Genomic DNA, 12,392 nt, shown 5'->3' on the forward strand with positions numbered 1-12,392 from the left:
AGGCATAAGCATTTATTAAGGACTTACTGTATACCTGGTGCTATGCTGAGCACTGGTGGTACAAATACAAGCAAAAACACACTTCCCCGTCCCTAGGAGCCTACATTGTAATAGAGATGGACAACACATAACAAGGAGTTGGAAAGTGGTTGGGGGTTGGAGGGAGCATGGTGTCCCAGTCTGGAATGTCAGGAAGCACAACTGGGAAGGGAAGGGAGGCCGGCCAGTCTGGACTCTTCCTGACTCCAGACCGAGTCTCTATCTGTTGGGGTGCTTGGGTGCTTATGTTGGGGTGCTTGTCCTTGGGCCCCAATTTCTCCCTAGCCTCAGAAACACTGTCCCTTGATAATCATTTAAGATCAGTTGAGCCCCAATAAGGACCAAAAAACCTAAATTAATCTTTCTCTCTGAGTGAACTAAAAACACCCCTTCGTGTGTCAGCAAATTCCAGGACCAGACAGAGCTGATCGTTGTTCTTGCTGTTTGTTGTCACTAGGCCCAGGATGTCTAGGACTTTTCTTATCTTGAGTTTCAATTGAGAACTGACCACTCCTTAACCACTCCCTGATCCCACCCTGAATCCCCTAGTTAGCATATTTGACATATGTTTTATTGTATTTTATCCTATATAAACTTTACCTGTACCTCTCTAAGGTTGCAGGACCCTTTAAGAATCCTTGCCTGCTGAAAAGCGTAATAATAAATCTTTGCCACCTTGAATTAAAGAATACTTGAGTCTGTGAATTCATTCCAGACGGCCGGCCCTGTACTCCGGTCTTTGAGGAGTCATAATCTCTCAGCCTCTCAGCCCGCAACATATCCGTGACACCATTCCTTAAAGTAGAAGTAGTATTCCCATTTTACAGATAGGAAAGCTGAGACTCAGGCTGGACCTGTGATTCCACAGGTTTAGGGAACTTGCTGAGAGGGAGTCTCTCTGTCAATGCAGGTGGTACCTTGTCTGCAGAATTGGAGAATCTGAAAAGGGTCTGCAAACTAAGGTGGTGGGTCATCTCTGGCCCTTGGTAACCTGCCCCACCCCACCTCAAGTGGTTTTTACACTTTAAATTTTAAATAAAGTTTTATTGCATTTAAAAGCCATTCTTAGTTCTGGGCAGTACAAATCTGGGCGGTACAAAAGCTGACAGCAGCTGGATTTTGCCCTTGGGCTTTCCTGACCTTTTACAGCTCAGAGAGGTTAAAAGGTCCTGTCACTTGTCTGGGTGATACCGCTAGCGTCTGAGACTTCTTGATTTGAACTCAGGTCTTTCTGACACCAGGCCCAGCACTCTGGCCACTGCACCATCCAGCCGCCCGAGGTGAAGTGGCTTGTTCCAGATCCCACAGCCGGTGTGTGTCAGAAGCAGCACCTGAACCTAGGTCTGCCCGGCTTTGAGGCTGGCTTTCTTTCCTCTATGCCATGCTGAGTGTCAGAGCTCAAGGAATTACTGAGAAAATGGGAAATCGTATAAAAATATGACATCACTATAGTAATTTACACTAAACACTTATCAAACATTCCTAGATGGGCTCACCCTTCCTGGTGATTGCATTTCAGGGCAACAGGGGGACCTTCAGGCAGGAGTGGACATCGAATGGTGCGTTGGAAGAGACAGTTGGTCATCTTTGGTGGGTTCCACGAGAGTACAAGGTTGGTATTAATGGTTGAGAACTAATTCTATGAAATACTGTTTTCTCCTGGTTTCACTCTATGGTGAACCAATATTATTTGCTGGCCCTTTCCTCCCAAACTCTCTGTTCTGTTCTTTATTTTGAAGGAAGATAGTCTCTTTTTTTTTTTTAAAGGCAGTTGGGGTTAAGTGACTTGCCCAGGGTCACACAGCTAGTAAGTGTTATGTATTTGGTTTGAGGCTGTATTTGAACTCAGGTCCTCCTGACTCCAGGGCCGGTGCTCTATCCACTTGCGCCACCTAGCTGCCCCGAACATGGTTTCTTTTGATGGAGCAGTGAGGGCCTCACTAGACATTATGGGAAGAAGCATTTTGAGCTAGCAGAGCAAACCTCAGAGGTAGCAGGGACCCCAGAGGTCAGCTAGCTCAGGTCCTCCCAGGAGAAAGTCCTTTTGTAGCATCCTAACAGGTTGTTGTCTGAATGCCACTGGAAGACTTCCCACAGGGGGGATCTCCTGTTGAGTGAGACATCAAGATTCTCACAGGAATCTTTTTTTCTAGTGATGCCTTAAGGGAAACATATCAAGCTTAATTTTCATTATCGACATTGAGCATGCTAAAGACAGGGATTTAGAAGACATCTGTAAGTCACATGGTTCAGTGATTCACTGTAGTCTGAGATCGGCACATGGTTTAGCCCCGTGGGTAGAGAGGAATTCTGGGGCGGCTCTTCTGTCTGCCGGAGCATTGCCTCCATTTTTGTCAGTCAGTCAGCAAGCACTGATGGGCTTCTTGTATTCTGGGTGCCGTGGCACCCAAGAGGTTGTGTCATTTAGAAATCCTTGAATTTCTTTGTTTGGCCTTTTAGATATCTATCCACTTGATGTGAGAATGTAGATGTGGCAATTAAGTAATTAAATAGTTAGGAAGTTAAAGAAATCTCTTGAAAATTTTAATTCAAAGGTGTTAACGGTCAACTTTTAACTTCCACGTGTTAAAAATGGTTAACTTTTTAGCATACGCTTGGAAAAAAGTGATAGAATCTGAAAGTTTTTGAAAATGGTCTTTTTTTTTTTAATGGTCTTTTCTTGAGTGGCCTCTCATAGAGTGCCCTTCTGGCATTCCATATGAAGTGTGTCTTCTTTATTGAGACAAGGAGGATGGCGCAGGAAGAAGCACCGTGGATTTGGAGCTCCAAGGCTGGCTCGTGGCTCACTAGCCATGGGACTTGAGGCAGGTTACTTCACTTAGGTCTCAGTTTTCTTGTCTCCAGAAGTCAAACAGCAAATCGGCAAGCATTTATTAAGCACTTGCTGTGTGCCAGGCACTGTGCTAAGTGCTAGGGATAGAAAGGCAGAACTAGTCCCTGCTTTCAGGAGCTCACAGTCTACTGGGGGAAACACATGCAAACAATTATATAAAATCTATACAGAAGATGTTCAGGGTAAGTGGGGGACAGTCTCAGAGGGAAAGCATAGCCTGGGTGGAGGGGCCTGGGGCAGGCCTCTAGAAGAGCTGGGATCTGAGCTGAATTGTGAAGGAATTGGGAATCCATGAGGCTGAGATGAGCAGAGAGAGCGTGGCACACCAGGGGGATGGCCAGAGAGCAGGCATGGGGTCAGGAGAGGCAGCGCTGAAGACCAGGAGCGTCGAGGAAGCCGGGTCACCAGATCACGGGTCATGCCTAGGGTAGAAAAGGTAAGGAGCTTGGAAGGGGAGGCAGGGGCCTTCGGTGAAGGCTTACCTCCCAGGAGAGGAGGGCAGGGCTTCAGGGTCCACAAGGGTGAGCTCTCCTCTTCACTATGTGGGAGGGACGGTTCTTTACCAAGAGGTTGTGGAGCTCCCGGCGTGTGGGGCTGTGGTTCACATCATGCCTGACACCTTTTCTCAGAGAGACAGAATTCAAAGATCACTGCAGAAATACCCCTCAGTTGTTTATGAAGCACCTCCTGTGTGCCAGGCTCTGTGCTTGGTGCTGGGGCACAGATACAAAGCATGAAACTACCATTCTGTCGGGGGACACAATATATATGTATAGAAATCTGTAGGAGGGAAACAAGCATTTATTAGGCACCTAAAGTGCTAAGCACTGGCCAATGGTTATCTCATCAGATCCTCCCAGCAACGCTGGGAGGTAGATGCTGGTGTGATCCCCATTTTTTATATGTTATTTCCCTCCATCAGCGGGGGGCTCCTTGAGGGAAGGGACTGTCTTTAGCCTTTGTATCCCAGCTCTTAGCCCAGGGCCTGGCACATACTAGGTGCTTAATAAATGTTTATTACTGACCAAAAATAAATCCAGGCTAGTTTGGGAGGGCACTAGTAGTAGGGGCAGGGGGGATAAGGAAGAGTTTTATGTAGAAGATGATGTCCCAGCTGAGTCTTGAAGAAACTCTGTAAGGTAAAGAGGGGTGTGTTCCATCTCTCGGGCCCAGCCAAGGATGACAGAGCACCACATCTAAGACACCGCAAGGAGGGCAGGAAGGGGAAGTGTGTGAGGCTGGAAAGGTGGGTTGGGGCCAGACTGCGAAGAGCCATCACCGTCAAACAGATGAGCTTCCGTTTAGCCATAGGGTCCAGAAGGAGTTGCTCCAGCTAATTGAGGAGTAGGGTCCCCATCTGCACTTGGGGAAAAGCTCTTTGTCAGGTGTGTGCAGGAGGGACGGGAGTGGGAAGAGACTTAAGGTGGGGAGATAAATCAGAAGGCCTCAGCAGTAGTCGAAGCATGAGGCCAGATGGCAGCCTTTCTCCTGCTCCCCCGTGGGGGCCCTGCTTACTGCTCAGCCAAACGTGTTCTGGAAAAAACCAGGGCTTCCCGTGTTCCCCGGTGCATTCTTGGAACTGGCCCTTCTTCTTTAGCTCCCGATGGCCTGCTCCTTTCCTTCAGGTTGAGTTCTTTCTTTCTATTTCTTTCCTTCTTTCCTTCTTTCTTTCTTTCTTTCTTTCTTTCTTTCTTTCTTTCTTTCTTTCTTTCTTTCTTTCTTTCTTTCTTTCTTTCTTTCTTTCTCTCTCTCTCTCTCTCTCTCTCTTTCTCTCCCTCCCTCTCTTTCTCCCTCTCCCTCTCTTTCTCTCTCTTTCTCTTTCTCTCTCTCTCTTTCTCTCTTTCTCTCTCTTTCTCTTTATCTCTCTCTCTCTCTCTTTCTCATTTTTGTTAGCCAGTGGGGTTAAGTGAGTTGCCCAGGGTCACACAGCTAGTCAGTGTCAAGCATCCAAGACTGGATTTGAACTCAGGTCCTCCTGACTCCAGGGCTGGTGCTCTATCCACTGTGCCACCTAGCTGCCCCCTGTTGGGTTCTTTCTTTAACTCTTGCCATGTGGGAGCTTGTTCAGAGGCTCTGCTCCTAAGGGAGGCCGGCGGCTTCTTCAGTGGCTTCATCTGACAGTCGAACTCAGCCGTTGAATTCTTTAGTGAAAGGCTACTCGAGCCTTAGCCTTTGCTTCTTCCCTCATCCCTCTAGCACAAGGAGTGCCGTCATCACCTAGTTGCAAAAAGCTTTTTTCTGGATGATACTGACAACACATGTGACTTGTGTGACACTGCACGTGCTGGTCTAATGTAGTTATTGGTAAGTTACTGTTCTGAAAACCGTGGGAGAAACAGGACATTGTTGTGAGGGAAAGCAGAGTGAGTACTTTAGTGTTAAACCTGTTATGCATTGATGCATTTTCCCCCCACAGTCACTCCATGTGTTTCGTGTATCAAGAGTACAATTAAGGCTTTCAGCTTGACTCTTTGAAAATGAAACTAGACCATTCTTAAGTTTGTTTTAAAGATAGCTAATTCTTGACCTTAACTGGTTACTTTTCTGCTATCTCTTTGTAAATTGTTTAGTGGCTTGTGTTTCCTTTATTTTAACCAGGGATTACATCTATTACAATGATGTGTATGCCTTTAGTCTGGACACGTATACATGGAGCAAGCTCTGTCCGTCAGGGACGGGTCCCACTCCGAGATCTGGCTTTCAGATGTCTGTCTCCTCCGAGGGCACCATCATCATCTACGGTGGCTACTCCAAACAGGTAGGAGGTCTCGTGCAGAAGAGCCGACACCATTGTTTTCACTGTCCTCACTGTAAGGAAAGGCATCTTGAAGGACTTGGCAAATAGTTTTTTTTTTTTAAGTATTTCTTGTTTACTTCTGAGATCGGTACTAGACATGGATAAAAGCAGATTCGCTGTATGGCCCTCTATGGCAGGATGAGTTCTTGTGGGAGAAAAGCCGCATGCAGGCACACTGCTGTTCCGAGCCTCCCTGTGACCACCAGAATGCACAGCCAGAGATCGAGAGTGGAAGGGACTTCTGAGGGCTTCTAGTCTAACCTCTCAGCTTACAGATGGGGAAACTGAGGCATAGGGAGTTTAGGGGACTTCTGGTAACCCAGCGAGCAGCGCGGGCCGGGGCTGAAGCCAGGTCATCTGCCCCCAGAGTTCTTTCCATGGTTTCTTCTCCTTCCAGTAATGAAGAAGGGGATTCTACTCTTGAAAACTTCTTATTTCTGAAGATCAGCCTCAGTACTGATGACATCAAATAGTTATTTGTAGTGTAGTAGAAATAAACTACCCTGTGGGTCCGGGATACTTGGATCTGAAACCCTGGTGTTTTAAAGCAGCCCATGGCGCAGTGGACAGAGCACTGCTGGACTTGGAGGCAGGAAGATCTGAATTCAAATCCTGCCCCAGACAATGACTGGCTGTCTGACCCTGGGCGAGTGGCTCCACCTCTGTTTGTCTCTGTTTTGTCCTCTGCAGAATGAGATGGTGATAGCACCTCCCCTTGGGGTTGTCTTGAGAATAAATTTGAAAAACACTTTGCAAACCTTGGAGGGCCGTGATTGTGATTATCATTAAGAGTACAAGCTGATGTTCTGAAGTTATCAAGTCTTCTGTCTTTGGAGGCTTTTTAATTGAAGGGCAGACATCTTTCTGGCATTGTCAGGGTTGGGTTGGGGTGGAAATAAACCTCCAGAGACTTTTAATTGTAGGGGCTTGTCATATATAATCCCACAGTTACAGAACCTCCTAAGGTGAAAAGGACCTCTGAGGTTAATTAATCTGCCCCACACCTGAACACCATCACTTCTCTGCATCCTCAGCCAGGGCTCGTCCACTCTACATTTGAAAACCTCCAGGGAAGGGGAGCCCATCCCCTTTTTAGTAGCTCTCATTGTGGGAAAGCTTTTGCTTTTGCTACACTGAAATCTGCCTGTCGGCAGCTTCTGGCCTCGCTCCTCTAGGACTGAGCAAAACGGGGCTTGTTTCTTTTCTCCAGAGCAGTCCTGAAAATACTTGAAGACATTGCCTCCTAAATCTTGTCTTCTCTACTTCCCCAGTTCCTTAAACTGATGGTGCTGGTGACCCATTGTATGTTGTCCTCTTCCCTTCCTTTTTCTGAACCAGGTCTTGCCCATGTATTTGTCTCCTTCCTCACCTTTCTCCACCTTTGCATTGAAATTAAATCTGTGTCACAGTGCAGAGTGATTTAATGTGGAGGACCTCGAGTTCTTTGTAGAATTTCTCTGCTTTATCTTCGGCGGCATCCTCAGTGTTGGTACTAAGCTGCAGTTATTTTCATGGTGGTCTTTTCGCAAATACGTATCATTAAGACTGCAGTATGTGATGACCAGATATCTCATGAACAAAGGTCTCCTTTCCCTTGTGAGCGTGTTCTCAAACCCGCCCAGCCAGCTCCACTCTTTATCAGGACCCCTGCCTGGGGTCCCTGTGAGCCGGCCCTTTAGCTGCAGTGTTCTTCTTTCTTCTGCTTTGGTTATTTAGCAAGAAAGCCCAAACTGACATAGGTCCCCCCTTCCAGCAGCTACGTCCCTTGGGTGGCAGCTGTACAGTGATCTCACATTTAGAGTACTAGTATTCAAATGAAAGTTTATTAGGTTTCTAAAAATTTGTGTTAATGATGCAGCTGGGCTGGTCCTCAGAGAGCAGAATTGGTCTGTTACTGGGATCTTATTGAGTAGGTGGTCCTAGGGAGGTGCACCCTTAACACTTGTCTAGCATATTTCAGTATATAAAAAAACAGTTAAAATAAATTTCTGTCACGTTTTGGAAATCTGCACTAAAAAGGCTGTACCTGAATCATAAATGTATTGCTCTTTATTTTCCAATTCTGTTCCGATAACCAGACACAGAACGTAAACAGACGGTGCTCACAACATATGTTCACTGAGCACAACAAAGAAAACACACCAGAAAAGTTCTCTCTCTGTCTTCCAGGAGACATAGGGAAGCAGTTGGCTTTTCTGCTGGGGTTGAAGGGGTTAAACTTACGTCAGAGGGTTCTCTCTTGCTTGCAGACCTTGCCTGTCCTCCTTCCCCACCCAGGGCCTCGCTCTGATGTTGCTCAGGGTTACCTTGTCTTCCGCCATGGGCGGCACTTTCTCTAGGACCACCCACAGTTTTTGTGTCACTTGATGACATTAGCTAGCATCTCCCCAGTTGAAGAGCTAGAAGAGAACATTCTCTTCCCTGATGTCTTTGGCATCATCATGACATAAATGATTTTAAAGAAGCTGTCTCTGCAGCCTGAGAGCCATTGAACTTTTCCGTCTGACTTGCAGCTGAAACCTCTTCTCCGCTGGCTTCCCCTGTTAGAGTATGTGCTCCTTGAGGGCAGGCACTGTCTCGCTCTTCTGTTCATGTCCCCAGCTTTCAGCACATGCTTTGCACGCGCCTAATAAATGCTTTTTCATTCGGTCTCTGGAAGGCCAAGGGTCAAATCCTTGCCCTCCCCTTCTGCTTGCTTGAATGAATGAATAAAAAGCGTTTGTTAAGCACTTACTATGTGTCAAGCACTTTGCTGAGCACTGGAGATCCAAATAGAAAAGATAAGATCATTCTCCTTCTCAACAGCTGCCACATCCTAACTGGGGGACCCACAGAGAGTTGTGCTGCAGGATGGATAGGAAGGCTCAGGAAGCGTAAGGTAGAAGAAATAGGGCCAATGGCAAGGCGCTGGTGTTCCCAGTTTACATTAGCAGGTCAGACCTGTGGGGATAGATATCTGCAGGGCAGGGAAGGCCTAGGGGCACTCCATCCCCCTTGAAAGAACAGTCAGTGTCTCCCTTCTCAGTCAGGGTGGGCAGCCTCTGGGCAGCCTAGGCAGGAGAAGGGGCCAGTATGTGCCAGTGGTGAGGGAAAGACGCAGGGCGCAAGGGGAGAAGAGCTCCCAGGGTGTCTTTAGCTTGAGCCAAGGAGTCATTCTCACTATCTTTTTTTTTTTTTTGGCAGTTGGGGTTAAGTGACTTGCCCAGGGTCACACAGCTAGTGTCAAGTGTTTGGTCTGAGGCTGGATTTGAACTCAGGTCCTCCTGACTTCAGAGCCAGTGCTCTATCCACTGCGCCACCTAGCTGCCCCTTTCATTTTCATTGTCTTAGTAATTATGCGCAGTTATCACAGCTAATAGCTGTCCTAAGCCACTGGGGTGGTGTCAGTGATGATGTGGCACAAGGAAGGGGGTAATGATAATAATAGCTAGCATTTATGTAGCGCTTGCTGTGTGCTAGCTGCTGAGCTAAGCTCTTTACAAATATTATCTCATTTGATCCCCACAACAACCCTTAGAGATAGGTGCTGTTATTATCCCTATTTTACAGATGAGAAAATTGAGGCCAGCAGAGGTTAAGTGACTTGCCCGGGATTACTCAGTTAGTAAGTGACTGAGGCTAGACTTGTCAGGTCTTCTTGACTCTGGGTCTAGTGCAGTGTCCACTGTGATACCAGCTGCCCCGAGGCAACCTAGCAGACTAAGTTGACTTAGCTTGTTATAATTCAGTTGTCCAGCAGGACACAAATGTGTGTCCTTTCACCAAGGTCTTTCCTTATTACCTTTGTTCTCTGTGGAGATGATGCTGAGAGGGTCTCCAAAGCGGCTGACACAAAATGAAGCATTGACCGAGTTTGAGCTGCCTCATTGAAGGATGCCAAGGACCTCATTACCTCTTTAGCGTCCTCTTTTGTACATGAAACCAGAAACCTGGACACTCCAGTGGTCCACGTGGCAAGAACTCTTCGCCGTTGGCATCTCCCAACTCCCCATGGCTTGTCATCCTGTATGCTAAGGGACTTCCATTTTGAAATCCTGATAGCTCTCCACAACCTGCAGCTTCCGCGTGGAATGTGTTTGCATAGGCCCACATAGCCCACCACTCAGTGCCACACTTAAAGCCATTCCAGTTCAGTAGAACCTATCAGAGCTTGCACTCTGTGGGCAGAGCCTTGGAGAAGCCACCATCACGGCCACAGCGTGCCCTGCCGAGGCCTTGGAGAGGGGCTCCTTGGAGATCTAAGGGCTGTTGCGGCTATGATCCTATGGGTTCTATGTGCAGTGGGGGCTGCGAGGATGTAAGATTCTTGCCCTCCAGGAAATGAGCAGATGCTCATGGGCAGACAAGACTCGTGCACATGGCAGCATGTCATAAGTGCCCAAGAAGAGAACAGACGGGAACCGTCCAGAGGAAGGAGAAATCGTCATGGGCTGCCATTGTAAGAGAAGGTGGGGCTTAAACCTGGGCCTTAAAGCATCGCTGGCATCCCAGGAAGGGGGGTGGCATGAGCCAAGGCGAGGAGGCAGAAATGCATCAGGAACATTCCAGGAGTACACAGTGAGTGCGTGTTGCTCTGAGATGCTTTATCACATCATGGTCCATCGAAAGGCAGTTTTCTAGATGTTGAGTGAGCTCTTTTTCTCTCCAGAAGAAGCAAGCATTAGAACTGCAGATGGACCTGTTTGACATTTGTATGTAATTATAATCTTGAATTAATGAGGATAAATATGTAGCAAAATATACGCTAATTCTGCAGGTGGTGTAAGAAGTTAAAGCAAGAGCCGTAATAATAATAGAGCTCAGGAATACCTTTGGTGGGTGCCAGGCTTCCTTGCTTTCCCTCACTTTGTGCTGGGCAGCCCTTTGGGCCAAATGGTGGGTGGCCCCAGTTTCCCTGTCTCCCGTCGGCGTCATGTGCTCAGCAGCATTAGGCTGATGGCCCCTGGGAGGGCTTCCAATGTTCACAATGGGGCTGGTGCTGGTGCCGGCAGCAGCGGCAGCAGGACTGTGGTATTTGTCCCAGTAGAGATGCCTTACTTCAGCTGCAGCACCGGAAGAGAATTGGCAAGCAGGGGGATGAGATGGGTGATGAGGAGTTGCATCTTCTGTTCACTGTGGATTGTGCTCATGGCTGCACATTTCTTTAAACTATTCAGATGGCATGAAATTGTTTCCACCCATGTCCTGCATTTTCATTCCTTCCCATGCCCATTTGCCCCATTCTGGCTGAGCAGCTGGGTCACCAGTGCAGCAGATAGAGCTCAGCACCTGGGGTCAGGTCAGAAAGACCTGAGTTCAGATCCTGCCCCAGATACTTAGTTGCTATATAACTAACCCTGGGCAAGTCACTTATTTAACTGCTCTTAGCCTCCTTCCACCCATGTGTGAATTGGGGTAATAACGCCTACTTCTGATCTGAGAGTCAAAGCAGTTCTTCTATGAAAAGCATTTTGCAAACCTTAAAGCATCATATAAATGCCAACTATTATTATTGTTAGCTACTATTTCCTTCAGAGATTGGAGAACAGTCAAAACTGTGAAGCAGATGTGAATCTGTGGGCAGGGAGAGCAGCTGAGGCCCTTTTGTTAGGCTCAGTAGAATCTGGGCTTTTCTGGGTTGGTTTATCAGAAATTGAGTTTCCTCTAGAGAGTTTCTGAATTCTAACCCTCCCCTTCCCCTCCCAGAAAATGAAAGATCATCTTATTTTCTAGAGCCAATTTGCCAGTGCCTTAAAGCTAATAAACCCTTTCTGACTGTTTTGGCACAAAGAAAAAACAATATTTTTAATCTGATTTGTAATTTGATTGGAAGCTATTGCAGAATGTACTGTATATAATGGTTTGTAATACTAGGTTCAGAGGTGTCTACTGACAGATATGGTAAACACTTAGTTACGGTGATACACTATGCATCTTTAATTAAAATAGTCTATCATTCAGTGTAATGGCTATCCCCCAGATACTCTAGCATCCAGGGACACTGGCCTCCTTGCTGCTCTTGGCATGGGACGTCCCATCTTTTGACTCTGTGTTGGTATGGTGGCCATCCCCCCATACCCGGAATGCTCTCCCCCTTCCCCTCTGCCTTCTAATAAAAGCTTCTGGCTTCCTTCAAAACTCAGCCCACATCCCCCTTCTGCAGAAGACCTTTCCCCGTCTCTGTGGCTGACAATGCCTTCTGCCTACTCAATATACATTTCATGTGTATGTAGGTATTTAAGGTTGCCTTTCCCTTACACTCTGAGCTCCGTGAGCTTGGGGCGTGTTTTTGCCTTCCTTTGTATCCCTAGCCCTTCACACAGTGCCTCACTATAGGAAGCATTAATAAATGTTTTTTGACAGTTGAACTGATTGCTCATCCTCTTTGCCTCCTGCCTTTCCACTTCTCCCCCGACGTCAGCTTTGGGGCTGTTTCCCCCCTGCTATAGCCATCGTGATGGAGAGCAGAGAAGATGCTGATGTGCATGGGGAGCATTGCCACAACTGCGCCACCCTCTAAAATCTAGCACAGAGCCATGCCGAGTGCCAGCAGGCACCAAAACATCATTTCAGTGGTGCTGTTGGTTCAGCAGAAAATTGGGCTCCCCAAAGCCCGTGAGGTGACAGACGTGTGGCTGCTTGAGAACGCAGAGAGTGAGGGGGCTCGGAAGAGTCAGCATCGAGGACCCCCGGGGTTGTTCCCTGATGCCACATCCTTGGTGT

At 47.4% G+C, this 12,392-nt stretch overlaps 1 protein-coding gene across 6 annotated transcripts in view; it reads left to right on the forward strand.

Annotated features, from left to right (window-relative positions):
• Positions 1-12,392, forward strand: part of KLHDC4 (kelch domain containing 4) — a 90,577-nt gene that overhangs the window by 53,479 nt on the left and 24,706 nt on the right. For 5 of the 6 annotated variants that reach the window (XM_078149397.1, XM_020989204.2, XM_020989205.2 and 2 more), the window contains 2 exons: positions 1,559-1,651; positions 5,492-5,651. In XM_078149397.1, coding sequence (XP_078005523.1) covers positions 1,559-1,651; positions 5,492-5,651 — 253 coding nt within the window. The remainder of the gene's footprint in view (positions 1-1,558; positions 1,652-5,491; positions 5,652-12,392) is intronic. The other variant, XM_078149395.1, reaches the window with a different exon arrangement.

The sequence above is a fragment of the Phascolarctos cinereus genome, unplaced genomic scaffold, assembly GCF_003287225.1.
Source record: "Phascolarctos cinereus isolate Bilbo 61053 unplaced genomic scaffold, phaCin_HiC Scaffold_2;HRSCAF=192, whole genome shotgun sequence".
NCBI lineage: Eukaryota > Metazoa > Chordata > Mammalia > Diprotodontia > Phascolarctidae > Phascolarctos > Phascolarctos cinereus.